The sequence below is a fragment of the Patagioenas fasciata genome, chromosome 17 (genome assembly GCF_037038585.1).
Source record: "Patagioenas fasciata isolate bPatFas1 chromosome 17, bPatFas1.hap1, whole genome shotgun sequence".
In the NCBI taxonomy this organism is placed as follows: domain Eukaryota; kingdom Metazoa; phylum Chordata; class Aves; order Columbiformes; family Columbidae; genus Patagioenas; species Patagioenas fasciata.
Window position 1 is genome coordinate 8,727,707 of NC_092536.1, and position 19,345 is coordinate 8,747,051.

Sequence of the window (19,345 nt, forward strand, 5' to 3'; positions counted from 1 at the left end):
CGCCTCTTTTCTAAGCTCCGCCCCTCGCGGCCGTCCTCCTGCGCGGGCCGGGGTGGGCGGGGCGCGCAGGCGCAGAGCCGTGCTGGAGTAGGCCGCTGCGCCGGCCGTTGCCGCTGCCGTCGCCGCCGGTTCCGCCCCGAGGCCGCCGGGCGCTCTCGCCGGCACGATGATGATGATGGCGCTGAGCAAGACCTTCGGGCAGAAGCCCGTGAAGTTCCAGCTGGAGGAGGACGGCGAGTTCTACATGATCGGCTCCGAGGTGCGGCCCCGCGCACAGCGGCCTGGGCGGGAACCGGGGCCGGGATCGGGAACGGGATCAGGGCCGGGAGGGGGCTATGGGGAGCCTGGGGGAGCAGCGGCCGTGCAGCCCCGGCGGGTCCCCGCTTCCCCGGGTGTGGGGCCGTGCTGTGCCCGGGGGCTGTGCCCGGGGCCGCACCGGGACCGGCGCTCCCGGTCAGGACGGCCCTTGGGGTCACGCACTGGTACGGGGTGGATGTGGAGCGCGGATCCTCACTGGTCGCAGCCCGGGGTGCCCATTGGAGGCCCTGCTCCCACTGGTGAATTTTGTGTAGCCCACTTGTGCGGAATTATGGACGATTTCACACAGCCCGAGGTAGCTAAACCCACGCGTAGGTCTTTGTGCTCAGTGACAACACCGAAGTCAGGCAGCTCAGCCTTGTGCAGCGTTTGAGCAGCCCCGGGTCTGTGCTGACCCCGCATCTCGTGCTGAAGCTGTTCTGCTCCCTGAAAATAAATCTTAGTGAAGCAAGAAACGTCGGTGCTTCAGCACCGGGGAAATGATCACGGCTGGAAACAGGAAAAAATATTTTAACCCCTGTCCTTGGTGCGAAAAAGGAAATATTGGAGAAGTGACATCGCCAGCTGTGTAGGTTGCACAGGGACTAAAGGCCCCTTGCCCTCTTGTGTGAAATATGAAGTTTGAAAGAACTGTAGCTGCAGTCAGCTCATTTGTGGGATTGCCATACCAGACCTGTGGAAGGTGAAAAGGGATTGCCTTTTTTTATCTACCATTAACTTCTGTCTGTTGATGGGCACGGTAAAGCAACAGGTGTGATTGAAAATTACTCAAAAATAGCTGTTAAGATCAAAATTAGCCTTTTCAAACAAAGAATAAAAACCTTATTGTGTGGCGGTCTGCCAGAGTACTACCAGCCTAAAAAATTGATTTTGGAGTCTAGAAATAATTCTGCTGTTCCGCAAGTCCTGCTGTAGCCTTCAGCACAGGTGAGGAGCTTGTGCCAGGAAGAACAGAACTGCTTTACAGATGGTAAGTAAATTTGAAAGAGGATTATTGGCACCGGCCCCATTTTACATGTTCAAAGGATGTAAAACGAAATACAAGTCTCTGGACGTTTGCTGTATTTGAGCAATGTCTAGATGGCACAGAGGTTCAAAGTAAAAATAACTGTGAGGGAGCTGGGTAGCTGTTTTGATTTAATTCCTGCTGAGCATTGTGCATTGAAACAGAAATTGATGTAAAGAAAGGTTATGAATGGAGTTTTTACCTATTAAATGGATTATTGTCAATGGATGGGAGTTTTTTCTTATTGGACTACTGAAATAAGTGCTGATAAAAATTTTGTTCTCTGTATTGCTGGAAAATTTGCAGCGCTATATGATGCCAAGCCTAGTGTAGTTTACCATGAAAAACAAACAAAAGCATCCCCTTAGGAGGTCCCTGCTAAAATCTCTTAAATGTAATACCAGGACATACTGTTACACCAGGCCACATCTCCACTTTTCTTCTTGTAGGTGGGCAACTACTTGCGCATGTTTCGGGGTTCCTTGTACAAGAGGTACCCCTCGCTCTGGAGGCGACTAGCCACAGTGGAAGAAAGGAAGAAGATAGTGGCCTCTTCACATGGTGAGAAGATCAGTAAACATTCCCAGTAATGTTTATCTGAAATCTGAATTTTTGCCTTGGAAAAACAGTCTCTGACGATTCAGAAGCTTGTTCACCTTCAGGGCTGTGCAAATAATTTCAGATTGTCCCAGTGACAGAGCACTTCGCAGTGGTGGCACTGGTAGCTCCTGGTTCAGCTCGGCAGCAAACATCCACTGATCAAAAATGTTCTAAAATTGAAACATCCATTGTGGCTTTCCTGGGGTTGGCTGCGTTTATGGGAAAGCAAAAGCCACATCTTGGAATCAATGCCATATTCCAGAAGAGACTTATGGACAAAGGGGTGTTTGTTCTCTTTTGTCAAATGGATGGGAATGTAGCAAGGATGCCCCACTGAAAATGTGCATCTTTAAGCTTTGCTTCTTGCAGGGACAGAATGTGCCCCCGAAAATGTGTTGTGATGCGTTGCTACTGATGTGACTGCCTCAGTATTATTTTTGGTGGGACACTAAAACCAGGCAGTTAAATTCCATAGCAATGTGACTTGTACGCTCTTTAGACTAAAGCATAATAAAAATAAATAGTTCCTTCTGGACTTATGTCTCCTTCCTCCAAGTATCCTGCTGACCTGTTGCTTTATTTTTTTCTTTTAACAGAAAATCAGCGGTCTCACAGTCCCAGAAGATGTAAGTCTTATCTGTGTGTTATTCTTAGCTGTGCTAGACAAAGAATCTCCACTGTGACCTTTCGTGCTATTACAATATATATTAACGTCTAATCCTCTTCCTCTGATCTCTCCCTGTGGTCGCCCTAATTGTGCTCCGGATCACGTGCTGAACTCGTCTTTCTCAGAACCTTAGTGGGACTCTCAAACTCTCAATTACAGATGGGCTCTGTAATTGAACAAGAGCTGTCCTGAAGTTTCTCCCCCTTTCCCAAGTCTTATCAGATTTTCTGTTGATCATTGCGTCTCTATTTCCAACCTTTCAGTCCACTGAGGATTTATTGTTTTCTGGGCTTTTCCTCCCAGAAGGGTGGGATTTTACATCATTTTTGACAGATGTAGGTGTGCAGAGCTAAACTGTGTGATTGTAAAGGAAAGAATTGTTTTTCTCTTCCTCTCCTTAAGTAAAAACACATTAAAGTTTATCTAATAATTATGAGGATTTAAGGACTTTTTTTTTCCCCTGAAGTTTTGTTTTTGTAGTGTTCCTTTCCATCTTAAGTAAATTTCATAACAGAAATGACCAGATTCTATTAGTATGTTGCACCCTGGAAGAAGGAGGTTCATCCCATAGTATTACCTGAGGAAAGCTCATGTAATTCTACCCTCCCTGTGTCTTGCCTCTTAGTCCAATTGAAAGATATTTTTAATAGAGTATGAACAGTGTAGCTATACAAGGTAAAGAGATATCGATGCCTCTTGCAAATCTTGCCTCTATCACTATGCAGCCACTCCAAGGTGTCATACTGCTTTTGTCTTTTGAATTGTATTTCTTCTCTAGGCTTTGTGGTGGGGATTGCTGTGTATTAACTGAGACATTCCACCCTGCTCCCAGGAAAGTCACGTTTTTCCTGCTGTTTCTTTAGTGCCGGGTACTGCAGCTGGGCTTCTGGTCCCTCCTGTGCAAGTAATCTATCCCAGTAGCTGAGCGTTCTGAGGTGTGAGGGAGTGTAGAGGCTCCTGGCAACTCAGAAATGGCAGTGGAAAGTTTTGTCATCTCCATTGATCCCATGTGTACAAAACACTGTGTCAAAACCTTTCTTGAGAATAAAATGTTTATGAGAAGACAAATGTAGCCCAAAGGACTTTTGGGGCAGATGCTCATACCACTGGGTGACCTATTTCAGTCCCTCCTGCAGCGTCAGGGAGGGCTTTTCACTCTGCAGCCTGTTAATGCTACATTGCTCTGTAGTACTCGTCTGCGTTAATTATTGGCATCTTTCCCGGTACTAGATCATGGCTATACGACATTAGCCACTAGCGTGACGCTGCTAAAGGCCTCTGAAGTGGAAGAGATCTTGGATGGGAACGATGAGAAGTATAAGGCCGTGTCCATCAGCACAGAACCTCCCACCTACCTCAGGTAACCAGCATGGGTGAGGACCAGGGTCAGAACGGGACTGCTTGGGAGATGCCAGCTTGGACAGGAAGAGCGAGAAACTGCACAAACCCAGGCCATTGTGCAGGGGGGGCTTGCCAGTCTGTGCTGACAGTTGTTCACAGTGTTGGGCAAATGAAGATCTCCAGAGCGTGTGGATTTGCTTACTGCCCACATACAACAGGAAGAGAAACATAAGTGTTTGATGATACAGCTCTTTTTGCAATTATTGCATTCCAGCTGTAACAGATGTGTTGCAGAACACACTCCCTGCACGTACTGTCTTCTGGAGACCTCATATTTCTCAGCAGCCCTTCTGTAAAGTATAGACAAAATCCAAATGTTAATATGAACCTCGTATTTATAATGGTGCACCTGGATTCATATCTGATGAATAATTGTGAGCCGGAGAACAGGCTTCCCAGAGGCTGGTGTGGAACATGAGTTCTCAGTGGAACAATATTGCTGAGGGTTCCAGAATAAAACAGCAGGATCTTATTTAATAGGACTTAAAAGTTTAGAATTACACCATTCCTTAAGCAGCAGTGGTGGTGCTCAGGGTCTGCAGTTTAATGTGGTGTTCTTCTTCAGAGAGCAGAAGGCGAAAAGGAACAACCAGTGGGTGCCGACCCTGCCCAACAGCTCTCATCACCTGGATGCTGTGCCGTGCTCAACAACGATCAACAGAAACCGCATGGGCAGGGATAAGAAGAGGACGTTCCCTCTGTGGTAAGACACCTTCCTGCTTCCAAAAAGTGGAAATGGTTACCAATGTGACACGCTGCCAGGGTAGTGCCGATGTGTTATTATAATGTTGTGATTCATCACAAATTGACAAAAGACCAACAGGTTGCTAATTTGGATGTTCTTAGTTAACTGTGTGTCTTGAAGCTCTTCTTTACGGCAGCCAGTCATGGCTCAGAGCAGAGGCTTTCCTTTTGTCAGGAAAATGGTTTGTTCTTTTCCTGATGAGTTCCTTCTGATTTCTGTTGATTTGCTGAACAGTTTTAATTTCAGGAGCCTGCAACCCCTGTCCGTGAAGGACAGGCTGCCTCTCATTAAATGGTGTTGGTTGCCATAGCCCTGTAAACCTGTATTCAGGAGTCTAAAGACTGAGGGGGGAGTTGGAGTTTGGGGATTGCTTCCAACAAACGTTGCCTTCCCTCTGTGGGTGCCAGGTGTCATGTGCTAGTTGCATTTACTGCGTTGTTGCTCTCTGTTAGCTTTGATGACCATGACCCAGCAGTGATCCATGAGAACGCATCCCAGCCGGAGGTTCTTGTTCCAATCAGGCTTGATATGGAAATTGATGGGCAGAAACTCAGAGACGCGTTTACGTGGAACATGAATGGTACGTAGGAAAGAGATTTTCCTGAGGCTGGAGAGAGAGAGTTGGGTCCTTCACTGCGTATGAAGAGAGAACAACGGGTGTGGATGTCCTTGTTCCCTGTACACAAAACTTCAAACTTTGGGCTGTATTCAGCCCTCATGTCTCTTAGGGAATGCTCTGCCACTTCCATGGGTTGCAGTCATTCCTGGACACGTGTAATCTGAAAAGTTTAACTGGCCTGTTCTGACCCAGTTCTTCAGTTCAGTGGTCTGAGATTATTCTGTTAGCTGAGGTACATTAAACACAAAACAGTTGGCTTCTTTATGTATGTGGGTTATTAGACCCACAACTATGGGTCTGTTAGACCAAACTATGTTGTCTCTGTGGAGCCAGCAGGGAAGGCTGTAAGTCCCTGTGTCAGTGTGTGCATCCTTACAAACCTGATACAAAACACCCTTTTAAAAGCAAAAGGTGATGCATTGGGGATTCCCTTTGACACACTGTGGGATTAATTTTGTGTGTGTGGCAGACATCAGTTTCTAGGAAAGTTAACAGTGTCTCTTCATGCTTGTTCTGTCCCAGAAAAGCTAATGACCCCAGAAATGTTCTCTGAGATTCTTTGCGATGACCTGGATTTGAATCCTCTGACCTTTGTCCCTGCTATTGCCTCTGCCATCCGACAACAGATCGAGTCCTACCCAACTGACAGTATCCTAGAAGATCAGTCAGACCAACGAGTTATTATTAAGGTAAAACAGGAAGGCAGTAGAATGAGAAATGAACCATTTGGGTTTCTCTGGTTATGTTATGGGGGAGGAACAGTACAAAGGCTTCCCTCAAAGTGAAGGAGTTCTTAATTCCAGTCCTGTGTCCAGATTGCATTTTGTCCTTTGTATTGAGAACAGAACCAAGGTGGTAGATTACTAAACATTCGTGTGCCAGCCCCTGAGATAATGAAATAGTTCAGTGAAACCACTGTCATGTTCTTTTGGAAGAACTGAACCTTGGTAAACAAAGCTGAGTTGTCTTCATGCTACAGGAATTAAATATTGAGTTAAGGAGCTCTGCAGATGCAATGAACTAGGAGTTACCTCTCCGCTTCTCTTCTCCAGCCTCTCAGTTAAATGACCTTTGACAGACTGTTGCGAGAATGGAAACAAATGACCTGTTTCTTCCCTTGTCTCCAGCTAAACATCCACGTAGGGAACATCTCCCTTGTAGACCAGTTTGAATGGGACATGTCAGAGAAGGAGAATTCACCAGAGAAGTTTGCCTTGAAGCTGTGCTCAGAGCTTGGCCTGGGTGGGGAGTTTGTCACTACTATCGCCTACAGCATCCGGGGACAGCTGAGCTGGCATCAGAAGACGTACGCCTTCAGGTAAGGGACTGTCACCTTCCTGGTATGGGTGTGTGTTTGTACTTCATGGGTGTTGGTGTCAGTGAATCTTAGAACAGCCGGCTGATCCAATGCAGAAAGTTTAATTTGAAATTGGTCCTTACAACCTGCGCCCATTCTGTGCTCTTTATGATTGCTTGTGCTCCCATATTTTTTCCTTTTGGGTGTAATAGGGCCAAATATTGATGAAATGTCACGTTTTGCTGCAGAAGGAAAGAATGTAATTAACAGTGACTGAAAGCCTTGTGTCTCCCTCTTTTAATGTATGCTAACGGTGAGCCCTGGATCCATTTTTGTTTCATTGTCTCTGCCTGACTTGGGCCATAGCTGTCTCAAGCTTTGGTGTTTTGAACCAAGACTGATTGAAACTGTAGCTCTCTACCCTGGCTGAAGTCAAAGTTCGCTTGATCATAGGAGGCCCTTCTCACAGCTGGAACGCAGCAGTCTCAGGTTTGATTTGATTAGTCAGCTTTGTAACTTGTCTCCTAATGATAATGGTTTCCAGTTGTGCTGTGTGCTGTTCTGTGGTGAGCTGCTGTACTGATGTTATCCTCAGCATCTTGCTGACTCTGCAGGCTGCGAGTATCCCGTCATGTGCGCTGCAAGGTTTTTGTGACCTCGGGTCATGGTAACAGTCAGGGAAGTTTGAGAGTATTTGCAGAGGTGAGGGAATGGTGATGTTGACAGCAGTTTTGCAGAGGTCAGTTCAAGGAAGCGGGACGACCTGTCTGGGCAGCAGAGGGAAACATGCAGCCCTGTCCTGCCTTGGGGAGAGGGCACCGAGTCGCTGGTGTGGGGTGAGCAAGGTGGAGCTGCAGGCTGTGGAGCTGCTGGCTGCTGCCAAGAGCCTTGTTCCTTCCTCCTCCTCCGTCTGAAATTCTCCTGTCTGGTCACCCTTCTGTCACTGAACAGCTGCTCTTCCACTAGTCTCACTCCGCTTCCTCTGGAGGTTATATTTATCCGGAAGATCTTGCAGCAAGTAAACTGTTAGTCGGTGCTGCCCAGGCTCTCATATTAATGCCAACTTCACACATTCTCTCTGAAAACATAGATCTGGCTGTGGTTACTAAAGAGCGTGTCCTTTTAGGGGTAGTTTAAACAGGTAGATTTCAGGTCTTCGTTAGACCGTGGCAATATTGCAGGTGGGAGAATCAAAACCTAGGAAAGGAACCCCAGTGTAACAAAGTATGTAGACACGAGCTGTTCTGGGAGGAAGCAGCATCTAATTTAAACCTTGTTTTGTGTCATAGTACAAACATGTCCACCTCTTCCTTTTTATCTCCCAGCAAAGGAGTACTTTTGAAACCTTGCAGTGATAAATGGTATTTGGGTTCTGTGGTTGGTTAGTTCCTGAATTCCCAAACCACAGGAGTAGTGGTTGCTCGGAAGTCATTCCACTGATGTAAGGAAGGGGTCTGCTTTAGATGTATCAAAAGAACTTTAATATCTCCAGGGACTGGGGCTTTGAGAAGTCATGTGCCTCTTAATCATCTGAGGGAGAGGTAAAACTGTGTTTTAGCTGATGAAAAGCAGGGCAGTTCTTTCAGCTGGCCTGCTCTGTGCAAAACAAGGAGAGCCTGAAAGCCCAGTGGAAGGGGCAGGACTGGAAGCAGACAGGTAACTGATGCTTATGGGATTGCAGGGGGATGGTGCGCTATGACGTTTCGCCCCTTGGTACCGAGTGTTCCTAGTGGCGGCACACAGCACTTCATAGCCAGAGTTCTGCCTTCTGACCTGAACGATGGCATGGGTTCCTTCACACCCCAAACCCACATCCCAGTTGGGAGATAAGAGAGGATTTTTCCAGTTATCTCTGATTTTACAGTACAAAAGTGTGGTGTCTTGAGTTGGCTCGCAATTCAGTTATGCACACGAGGCTTGCTTTCCAGCCCCTGTTGAATTCTAGTGGGTGCTCAGTGTTAACTGTGGAAAATAAGATAGAGACCATGCTGTCAAGTCAAAAAAGCCAGTTAAGATCTAACATTTAGTCTGGAATGTGTAGCAATTTGGGGCTAAGATGAAAGTCCTGGTTTTGAGTGTTGCTTAGCAGACATCAGCAATACTGGAAGTAGATTTGACTAAAGCTTCCTCCCAGGATCAGATACCAAAGGCTCTGGATTAATTTTTCATTGTAGCATTACTTTGAAGACTTGTTATTCTAGATTAATAGCTTTGATGCAGACGTCTGTTCCCATGGCAGTTAGTGTTTGAGTTCCTTCCTGGGGAACGAGAGCTGCCCACGAGCGCCGAAATGCTGTGCAGGGAGGCACGTCCCTGGGGAGGGGGCCGGACGTCTGCGCACACCTGCCACGGGGCTCCTCTCGCAGAGACACTGGTGCAGCTCAGGCCGAGCCGCTTGCTGGAATTCAAAGCAAACATTTACATTCTGAGGCTCCTCTGTATTTATGTTGGGCTTCCGGCTCCACTGTCAATATTTGGGAAGCGACTTCTGGTCAGTTCCTGTTGACTTTTACTGAAAAGTGGCTAGTGAAGCAGTAAATATTTTTGTGCGTGTGATAATCCAGCTGGTCAGGGCAGAGAGATCACTTGAGGAGCAGATCTTGTGATCTGGGACAGAGCCTGGTGTTTCATCCCATGTTCCGGGAGTAGCCACAGCCCCTGGTTGCAACAGCAGGTTCTGAAAGACTAATATTTCCATGGCAATGGGGAGAACAACACTTGTTCCACTGTCAGGCTCCCAGAAAGCTGTTTGCCAGGGAAGAGCTGTCAGAGGTGTGCTAGGGAAACCACAGCTAGGAGCCAGAGCTGCAGAACGGTAAGGCTGCACAAGGAGCCCTGTTAACAATCCCTGCTCAGCCACTGCTCTGGGAGAAGTGCTCCCAGCACTAATGAACTGCTATGAACTTTGCCGGTGTTTACTGGGTTTGAACGCTGACAGCCAGTGACTTGAGAGAGAACCGCGTCAGCCACAGGGCTTTGGCAAACGTCTCTGCGGTGGTGAACGGAGATGCTTGTAGATGCTCCCAAAAACTTGAGGCTCCACAAGACTCTCACCGTCAGCCCCTGGTGTGCTTCTGGGAACCAGACTGTACTACGCGGGACTGAGAAAGAACACTTAAGCCTGAAATGTTGTAAATGGTGCTCTGTTGTCCTTGTGTCTTGCATCTGAACTGGTAGCCCAGAGGATGCTCTGGGTCGGCTGATAAATGTTGCTTTGTTGCCTTCTGCCCACCTTGCAGCGAGAACCCTCTGCCCACCGTGGAAATTGCCATTCGCAACACAGGGGATGCTGACCAGTGGTGCCCTCTTCTGGAAACCCTCACAGATGCCGAGATGGAGAAGAAGATCAGAGACCAGGACAGAAATACAAGGTGCTGCCGCTCGTTCAGACAGTTCTCGTTCTGGCCTGTCTCTAAGCCAGAGGTTAAAAGCTTTGATATTTGTTTTTCTTCGCTGAGAACCAATTGGCTGGATTTCAGAGTTGCACACCACAACAGAAACTTGTATCCCTTTAACTTCAGCATATTAAACTGTTATCACCTTGCTCCACAAACATTTAAATCTCTGCTTGAAGCAAAGTTTCCTTTTTTTTTTTTTCCTCTCCAGGCTCTCTGCTTGTGCAGGGGGATTTGTTTCTATAGGAAAGCATTCATCAAAAATATTGGAGTTCCATGCACTGTCATGCTACCTAGAATCCTGCCACAAGGCTTCCTTTTATGTATGGTGAAGTGCTGTTTGATGTAGGAGAGAGCAAGCTCCCAGCTCCAGCCTGACTGACGCTGACCCTCCTGGGAGCGGTCCAGAGCAGTTGCTCCTACTTGGTGAAATTGCTCCTGGCAGATATAAACGAACTGCTAGAATGTCTCCCACAATGTATCTTTTGGAGCAGTAAATACGCTGCCTCAGCTCTTTCCCAGGATTTTTTTACTGCTGATTAACAGTTCTATAATTATTTTTGCTTCTCAGCTATGGCTGGCAAACAGTTTTCAGCAGCAATCAGTTCAGTCCAAGTTAATGAGCAAAAGTGCCCTAAAAGCTGTGGCAGCCTCCCCTGTAAGTGTTGGTTTTACTAAGACTTCATGTGGCTGTACTACAGCACTCACTGTATCTCTTTCTCTCTCTCCTAGGCGCATGAGACGTTTGGCCAATACTGCTCCTGCCTGGTAATCCTCCTGTTGTGACACTGGTGCTCTTCCTACAGACTTTATCCCCACTCCTCTCCCCACATGGATCTAGGATTGGCAGGGGTCTTTCTGTCCCTCTGAGGGACGCACATTCCACTTGCCAAGAGTTCCCAGTACTGCTGACTCCTGCCCCCATCCCCTCCACCTAAATGCCACGTACCAGGAACACTGGGTTAGCGTGTGATGTAGCTGAGACCCGTGGCAGCTGTTGGAGCCCTTATGTACCTGTGTGTGGACAGTGTAAAGATTCTTTTGTATAGGTGCAACATGCACTATTAGGACAACTTTTTAAATAAAAGGAATGCATACTACTTAGGTTGAGTTCAGTAAGTTTGAATGAGTAGTGAATCTCACCACATTTTTGTGCTATTCTGTAGCTGAGCAGTCCTGGCACCTGATGTTAATGCTTTGGGGTATAATGCTGAACACTCACATGCATTCACTTTTCCTGAAGCATGGTGGAAACTGAGTGCTTTACTTCAGCAGGGGAAAGCGAGAACAAGACTAGAAGCAAACAGCTCTCTAAAGGCCTGGTCTCTCCACACTTAGTGCAGTCTGTAACGAACAGTGAGGTGTTCAGCTGGCTTACTTGACAAGAGTAGAACAGTTTAACTGAAGTCACAGACTTTGATTTCTATCAGATGTCAGTCTGGTGTGTGCTGAACCCTTTTTTCTGTGAAGACTGCATCTGGAGAACAACAGCCTCTGAACTGGTGCAGAAGTTGAAGCCTGAAATCACCGAGACTGCAGCTTCCCTTCAGCAGGTGGCTTTGCTAGGGTCATTGTAGCTGCCAGTTACACAGCACCCAAAGCAAAGCAGGTGTCTTAAACATCCTTAGTGCCGCAGTGACAGGATTTTGCAACCCTGGAAACAACCTCTTTCCCTGGAGAGTTTAAAGACAAAATCACAAAAGTGAGATAAAAAAATTCAAGCTTGCTTAAAAGACTAATTAGAATGTACCGTGCTGTTGAGGTACACCAGCTCTTTGATAAGAGTTCCTACCATTCACTGCCAGAACTGACGAGTGTTGCAAGCAGGGCAGATTTTGCTGGCAGCCCAACAGTTATGTTCAGGCCTTTCTAATAAAGCCAACGGGCTTTACAATCCTTGCTGATCCACCCACACTGCTAGCAGAGTCAAAAACCACTTTCCGGCCTTAATTTATCATGTTTAGACTTGAGTAATAACAGAGCCAGTTCTGATTCCTGGGTGGGAGGGAGCTTCTTCCAGATGTTAGTCTGCAGAAAACCAAAACCTTGCAATTTAGCAATAATATTATTGCAGTCTTATCCTAGGCTCCTGTGCCAGAGTGGTACTCTATCAGTTATTCCTTATTAGAGAGGTTGAAAGGTTATTTCAGTGGGTAAGACAAGACCTGAGACTCCTGCTGCATCTTAGCCTCCCACAATGTATTTTGCTTCATGGACATAAAAACTCCAGCTCTTCCTGAGAGCACTTCAGCCTCTTTGTCCTGATCAGGTACTTCTGCAAGCAGCCACGTCATGGAATTTGACCAAAACACGCACGAAGCTGCTGTAGCCTTAAACTGGCATCTGTGGGGCAATTTTTTAATTGCTGTGAAACTTGTAGTTACCCAAAGTTCACAACAAGGTACATGAGGACTGCAGCTTCTGTAGCGGGTTTACAAGGACCTCCCTCTGCCTCTCAGGCTGCAGGAATTGTCCCTCCAAGGAGGCAAGGGTGAGGCAGGACAGCCCAGGGGACCAAGTCCCAGAAGGATGACGACTTCAGCCAGCTTTCTCCATGTGTTGGGACTACTGGGCAACAGCTGGGAGCAGCTTTCCTACTCTATAATCACAGCTCCTGAGATTAGTCTAGTGCCCCAGCTAAAAGTGTAGCCTAGCTTCCGCATTTCAAAGTCCCATCTCAGAAGCCATTTAAACCAGAACATCTGCAAAAAAGACAAACTCCGGAGACTGAAACACCAGCTCTGCATTCTTAAGTCGTGAACAAAGCACACACCAAGTACCTGTGAAGCCTGTGGCTGCTCAGCCCTCAGTACTGCTGTGCCTTCTAGAACAAGATTAGCACCTGCAGGCCTTTCATCCCTGTCCTAGCGGGAAACATAAGTGCAGCCACATAGCTCAGTCAAATGAAGTCTGATTTCTCATAGAAAAGGTGTTTCCACAGGAAGCCCACAGAGGTGTGGCTGTAGTTGTTCAGTCATTCAGAGGCTGTTCAGTCCGTTGCTCACATTTCTCTTGATAGTTTTCGGGGTGGTTTGCAAGCTTGTCTAGCTGAGCAGACAGCGATGTCACCAGATGAGCTGCCCTGAAGCACAGTGTTTGCAGATTGACTCCAAAGGCCTTGAGGGCTGGTACCAGCACAGGTGTGTACTGTATGAGCAAGAGTGGACAAATCCATTCAGTACAGCTGTTCATGGTAGGGACTAGTTTGTTTAGTTTTCCCATAAAATTCAGATGTTTAAGTTTCAGAACTGAAAAATTAAACATGAGTGGAATTACACCACATGTGCAGACAACCTTTATTACCAGTGTCAAGTGCTACTTCCAGTCACTGCCTGGATCAAGTGTCTGGCTCTGTCCCTGTCCTTTCCCAGGCACTCCTTTCTCCAGCTACACACCCCTCCCATCCCTTCTCACGTTCTCCAGTCCTGCTGACAGAAGACGAGAAGGAAAACTTCCAGACAGCCTGAGCTCTGCTTTGCTCACCACAAAAGAAAAGCCCAAGCAAACAGCCTGGCAGTTTGGAGCAAAGCCCTGATGAGTAGTGGTGAATTGCGGTCTCTGCCCCTGGCAGGAATGGACACACAACTGAAAAATAAAGACTTTAATGTAAAGAGTCTTTGGAAACAACCACCAAAAAAGGAGTGGGGACTTCAGGGAAAGAAGCAAGAGAAGGAGTAACTGGTTCCACACCCCATTTGTTCCCCACTAGGTAACAGAGCAGCCATCACAACATCCAGCCCCTGTCCCTGGGACACCTCTGTAAGCATTCACCAGTTCGTGCAAAGCTCTGTGGAACCACTTGGCACAAGGGGAAGATGGGTTACCCATACAAACAGTGAGACATCACACATCGGAATGGCAGCTGGCGTTATTCCAGTAGGATCTCCGGGCTGCAGCGTGAGTCCAGCTGGAAGAGAGGGATCTGGCCACACGGAGAAGTCTCTGAGTTACTGTGGATGGTGCTGCTGGTTCTGGTCTCAGTCTCTGGGTTGGTGTTCTGGACGATCCTCAGGGAGAGGGTTATAGTTGGGATCCTCTTCAGGTGTGTCAAACACCATTTTCCTGGCAAGGGACATGCCCATCCCACCAAGCAGGCAGGTTAGGAAAGTGAGCTGAGGACAAACCCCCCGACCTCCTAGGAATGTCCAGCCCTTCACAGGGCTCAGGTGGACACCACAGCCACCCGCACACTGCGCCAGCACTGTTTGTCCAGCTCGGTGTGAACAGGGACAGTACCTACTGCCTTGATCTCTAGGTCAGCTTTGATCATCAGCATGAAACAGAACATATTCTGCTTTCTTCTACTACACAAATACATCAGAAAAAATTCTACCTGTATCTAGCACTTCCACAAGCAGTAAGAACAAGACAGTGTAAGTAGCAAAGCTTAAGGTACCAGCAACCACTTTATGGACCCTGTGTACATATGTAGATAACGTGCGAAGTGCCAGCGCCTTCTGCAGCAGAGGCATAAACTGTTGAGCTGCAGTGCTATCAGTGTGCAATTGCATTCTACAGTCACCCCATGCTGTCACAGACCACGGTTTGCTGTGAAAGTGACCCAGGTTGGGAAACAACACAGTAAAGCCCAGAAAGAATCAGCTTTACTTACAGGAAGCTGGGAGTTAACAGCAACTTCTTTCCTCCAGGCTGGTTGGGGAAAACATCTTCCAAGAAATAATAGATGTGACCCACTGCAATCCCTGGGGAGAGATGTCACCAAGGTCAGGCCCAGCTGTGACAACTTCACCAGCTGAGCCAGAGCTGCTGGGAGCTTCAGCAGGATGAAGCTCCAAGAATCCCTCAGCTGTGTACCCAGGCCCCAGCTCCTGCCAGAGCCCCCAGTGCTGCAGTGCCGGAGGGCCAGGCTGTTTGCTGGGATCGGCGCAGCAGTAGGCAGGAGCCCACCAGCCTGAAGACAGCACCAGGCACCCGGGAGACCAGACAGAGCTCAGCATGCTCAACTTCTGCCCCTGGGGAGGACACGGCAAAACGCAGGTCACAAGCAAGAACTCAGGCAGGAGGCTGGTCACCCAGCAACCTCAGCCAGCTCACTTTTGGAAACCCACCATCTTAAATAAGATGAAACCCAGAGATGGCACTGTGGCTGCCAAGTGCTCTTGTTCTCAGCACCCAGCAGCTTTGACTCACCCAGTAAGTCAATGATGATGGAGTTGCCCAGGAGCAGAGAGAATCCCATCAGGACCCAGGGCAAGAACGGGGCCTGGAAGTTAAGAAGCCCAAAGAAGTTCATGCGGATGTAAGGGTTCCTGCGACTCCACACGTACACCAGCATGATGGTAAAAGCCTGGCCCAGGAAAAACAGGCTGGCAAAGAGTCCAAACAGCTAGAAACTACTGAGTCAAGGAAAAACACACCCACCCTGTGCACCAGCTCCTGGCAGCACAGGGTGCCTTGTGACTAGGAAACCCAGAACTACAACGAGGTTCCCAAGCCAGCTGTCCTGCTCAGCAGGCAGGTACCCACTGCAGACCACAGCACACAGCTGGATACAGAGCGCCAGCAGACAAGCCCACGCTGCCCACAGCATCTCAGCAAACACCAAAAGGATACTGTCATGAGAAACCCTCCAAAGAGGAACATGAAGACAAAGTCAGCCGTCCTTCCACGGAAGGAGCCTTCTTCTAGCATGCGGCAGTACCTGTACCTGAGAGTGGGAGAGAAGGGAGGGGTTGCAGTATAGGAAATTAACAGATGGCCACCCTGTGTCCCCACAGCACGACTTCATGGGGAATAAGCCCACTTCAAGCTATTTCATTGCAGAAAGCTGTCAGCCAGGTGTCCAAGCCCCAGAGCAGAACAGTGCAAACTTCACCTTGTACCACTGACCCCAGGAAAGAAAGAGGCATCTGCTGTGCTCCAGCCAGAGCTCACCCCAGGAACGGGCACTGCTCCCCAGCATGAGCAGCAGCAGCACTGCCAGCTTCTTCAGCCTTTTGGCAGGAGCTGCCCTGCAGCAAGCAGAGATGGAGGTGCAGGAAGTGGCCACAGTTATCCAGGGAATGGCTTCAGTTCAGACCAAAAGAGCCAAGGAAGAATCCACAGCCCTAGACTGCTGCCAAAACAAGTCAGCTTGCAGAGGAAAATAGATAGCGAAACCACATCTAAGCCAAAAAGGGAGCAGAGCGCTTTACTGAGACCAAAGGATACAGAAATATCATGTTGAAAAAGAAACTGAATCCCAGGGGCCCAAAAAAGAGGAAGTTGGTGATCAGCCTCCATATCTGAAAAAGAGAGAGGAGAGAGGAGGTGGACAGACAGGTCCCTCCCCACAGACAGGTCCCCTGGGGATGCCCAGTCACGTACCCATCTTCTCAGAACAACCCAGGACACCAGACAGCTGCACCACCTCCACACGGGACCTCCCTCCACTGCCCACATCAGAGAATCTTGCCCTTCCAGGTGAGGGGGAGATTTCCCTGCTTTTTCTGGCAGGGATGAACAGCCACGACTCAGCACCCAGAGGCAAAGTAAATCACTGTTCAACCTAACGACCTCACTGCAATAAAGCCTTGCTCACACAGCCTGACATCAGCTGGCCACACATCTCAGTGTCACAGTAAATGACAACAAGGCTTTTGAGTAAAGGAAAAAAGGACATGCCAAGATGGCATATGGCAGAGAAAGGCTGGAAGAAGTTATCTCCACGCAGGCACCTGTAACATGAGAGGACACCATGTTTGTGACCTGTTTCCTGCCAACCCGAGAAGGCTGGAATAGTGGGAAGGAAGCCCCTTGGGACCCTACAGCTCTCCCTGACCACCCTATGGAGTGGAACACCCAAGGCCCAGCCTGTCACACCCACCCCTTGCTAGGAAGGGCCAAGAGGAGCCCAGAAGCCCAGGCAAGGCCTCACCTGGAACTTCCTGAAGATGAGGTCGGGGTTGAAGTACAGCTGGAAGGGGGTGATGAACTCCAGCTGCTGTGGGAGACAGGCAGAGCAGCTGCCACCACTGCCGGGCACCTGCTGTCCCCAACCAGCCCCCTGGCTCCCCCACCACAGCACCCCCAGGGACCCCAGCCCCCCTGCAACCTCCCCCCACAGGGACCCGCGGGGCCCTCACCACGGCGGCGGTGGTGAGCACGCAGGCGGTGGTGTAGGCCCGCGTCACGGCCGGCATGCCCAGGTACTCCTGCGCGAAGCCCTGGTACGCCATTGCGCACAGCGACAGCACCCAGCCGCGCTGCGGGCCCTTTAACACCCCCAACAAGCCGCCGCCGCCGCCACGCCCCCGCGGGCCACGCTTGACCAATCCCGACGCGACAGGCGGCCCGAGCTGGCCAATCGGACTGCGCCTCATGCCCCCGCCTCCACCCGCCGCCAACCCAGAATGGACCCGCTGCAGCAGGTGACGGGCTGGGAGGGAAAGAGACTCCGGGGTGCCGCCCACTAGGGGCGGGGCCAGCCTACGCAGCCAATGGCAGCGGGTTGGTGGTTGAGGGGAGGCGGGGAAGGGAAAAAACAGATCCCGTACCTCTCAGGAGACGGCCAATCAGCAGGAGAGAAGGACCTCGGGGGCGTGGCTGGGATGCGCGCGCTGCACGTGGGGCAGTGCCCAGTCCCCCGTGGCTGTGCCGTGCCCGGTGTCCGCGCCAGCCCTGTGCCCGCGGAGCGCCCCGCCCCGGTCCCCTGCGGCCGGCCCCTCGGCATGCGGGAGCAGAGGGCTGGCTGTCGGCAGGTCATTCGTGCCATCGGGGAGCACGCGGTTGCTTGGTGGGGAGCTGGGGCACCCGTGTGGGCCTCAGCCGGTGTGCCGGGTGCCGCACCGGGCAGAAGGGCCTGGCCTTCGCTGGTGCACAAAGGGTTTCTGTAATTAACACTAAAATCTCGACTTCCTCTCGGCTGCAGCAACGAGGTGCGTCCCCGGGCTGTGCCGGACGGCACCGGGCAGGGCTGGTCGCTGGAAGGAGGGAGCCGGGAGCCGGCGGGTCCCAGCAGGGACAGCAGGTCGGGCACGGCCGGGGGTGCCCTGGGGAAGTGTGGCAGCGTTTGCATTCAGCGCCGGAGGAGAGCGGGGTGTCTGCTGTCTGCAGAACTGTGCCAAGCACATTATAACACACGCTTTGCAAGGACCATCTGATGCAGGTCTACATGAACCTGACATCCCCTGCTCTCTGCCGATAGTGCTGCCCAGAGTCGTCTAACGTCAGTCTAGGTCTAACGTTACAGCCACTCCGGTGTCAGACGGAGGAATGGGCCTGGTGTAGGGTTTCTGCAGGAGGAGGTTAAGCTGTCACCAGAGCCTTAATGAGCCCTGAGATTTCCCTTTAAACCCACAGTTAATGGCAAATTAAATCACTGGCGGGGCGAGAGGGAGTCTGTGTTTTCCACCACCCACATCCTGACTGCCCTTTGATGAAGAACAAAACCAGCTGGAAGATGAGGGGACGGGAGGTTAAAGCAACATATAGGGGAGAGAAGGGAGCAGACAAGAGCCAGGTGGGCACTGGGGGAGCAGGGGGTGGGTTGCCAAGCGCACCGGGCACTGAGGCGCTGAGAGCTGCCCCTGAGCTCCTCGGGGGGAAGGAGAAGCTGCTGCGGGTCAGAGCTGCATTAGGGACCCTGGGAACGGAACCGAGGGGGGAACCTGGATCTGTGGAGGACTGTGTGCAAATCAGACATGGCACGAAATGCAAAACAGTCAGCAATTTCTCAATTTTCTTTTTTATTTCCACTTGTTTGCCAGCCACAACTAGAAAACTTTACTTGTCCAGGCTTCTGCTTAAGGCCTTCTTTTCTAAGTTTCATGGGAGAGAGGAAAAAGTGATGAAAGGCACTGGGAAGTTCACCGTCTCACAGCGGAAGAGGCCAAACAGATCCCAGGCACACCCCCAGTTCCCAGGCTGCTTTCTGCCCATGACCTGAGTCCCTTCCGAGCTCAGCCACGCTGACTTTGTGCACTGCAGTGCACCCAGGGCCAGCTTTGGTCTTCATTACAATCCTTGTCACATTTTATGGGTTTTGGGAGCTACGTCCTTCCACAAATTCACATCAGCCTAGCCACATCGCTGAGTTCACATTATACACCTTTGTAGTGATGCCAGCATGCCACCTTCTATCAAATCATGGAGCCTAAACTAGCCCGAAAAAAGCAAATCCATACTCTGAGCTGCTAGAACATATGAGGCACTGCCAGAACAGAAATGCAGCTCAGGAGGTTCTTTGCTGATTTCCTCCTGCCTTGTCCTGTTGTCCTCCCAGGACCAGGCAGCAGTAACGTGCCACTGTCACCTGCCATCCCCCAGGTTCCCCTTCCTTTTGGAAGCAGCTGAATT

General features: G+C 49.8%; 2 protein-coding genes across 5 annotated transcripts; one reads left to right on the plus strand and one right to left on the minus strand.

The window, feature by feature from the left end:
• The first annotated feature begins 58 nt into the window (after positions 1 to 58).
• SMARCB1 (SWI/SNF related BAF chromatin remodeling complex subunit B1) lies at positions 59 to 11,148 on the plus strand. The gene is made up of 10 exons (XM_065851769.1): positions 59 to 259; positions 1,774 to 1,885; positions 2,521 to 2,550; positions 3,822 to 3,951; positions 4,558 to 4,695; positions 5,190 to 5,317; positions 5,879 to 6,045; positions 6,484 to 6,674; positions 9,893 to 10,024; positions 10,781 to 11,148. The coding sequence occupies exons 1-10, from the start codon at positions 167 to 169 to the stop codon at positions 10,818 to 10,820; spliced, it is 1,161 nt and encodes a 386-aa protein (XP_065707841.1). The 5' UTR covers positions 59 to 166; the 3' UTR covers positions 10,821 to 11,148.
• Positions 11,149 to 13,634: 2,486 nt separating this feature from the next.
• Positions 13,635 to 17,273, minus strand: DERL3 (derlin 3). Of its 4 annotated transcripts, none has more exons than XM_065851484.2 (7): positions 17,134 to 17,273; positions 16,926 to 16,988; positions 16,220 to 16,293; positions 15,623 to 15,716; positions 15,200 to 15,395; positions 14,661 to 14,751; positions 13,635 to 14,110 (listed from the first exon to the last, which is right to left on the minus strand). In XM_065851484.2, the coding sequence occupies exons 1-7, from the start codon at positions 17,224 to 17,226 to the stop codon at positions 14,026 to 14,028; spliced, it is 696 nt and encodes a 231-aa protein (XP_065707556.1). In that variant the 5' UTR covers positions 17,227 to 17,273; the 3' UTR covers positions 13,635 to 14,025. The 4 variants fall into 4 exon arrangements, with proteins under 4 accessions (XP_065707556.1, XP_065707557.1, XP_065707555.1 ...); XM_065851485.2 differs by having other exon boundaries at positions 13,635 to 14,106; positions 16,926 to 16,991; XM_065851483.2 differs by having other exon boundaries at positions 16,926 to 16,991; positions 17,134 to 17,272.
• Positions 17,274 to 19,345: the final 2,072 nt, after the last annotated feature.

Bases quoted from the DNA above. Each gene is read 5' to 3' on its own strand.
- SMARCB1 (XM_065851769.1), top strand. From the start codon at position 167: ATGATGATGATGGCGCTGAGCAAGACCTTCGGGCAGAAGCCCGTGAAG. The intron at 2,551-3,821 runs GTAAGTCTTATC...TCCCGGTACTAG, and splicing joins GTCTCACAGTCCCAGAAGAT to ATCATGGCTATACGACATTA. The intron at 3,952-4,557 runs GTAACCAGCATG...GTTCTTCTTCAG, and splicing joins GAACCTCCCACCTACCTCAG to AGAGCAGAAGGCGAAAAGGA.
- DERL3 (XM_065851485.2), bottom strand. From the start codon at position 17,226: ATGGCGTACCAGGGCTTCGCGCAGGAGTACCTGGGCATGCCGGCCGTG. The intron at 16,294-16,925 runs GTGAGGCCTTGC...TCTCTTTTTCAG, and splicing joins TCATCTTCAGGAAGTTCCAG to ATATGGAGGCTGATCACCAA. The intron at 15,396-15,622 runs GTATCCTTTTGG...AGTAGTTTCTAG, and splicing joins TTGGAGGGTTTCTCATGACA to CTGTTTGGACTCTTTGCCAG.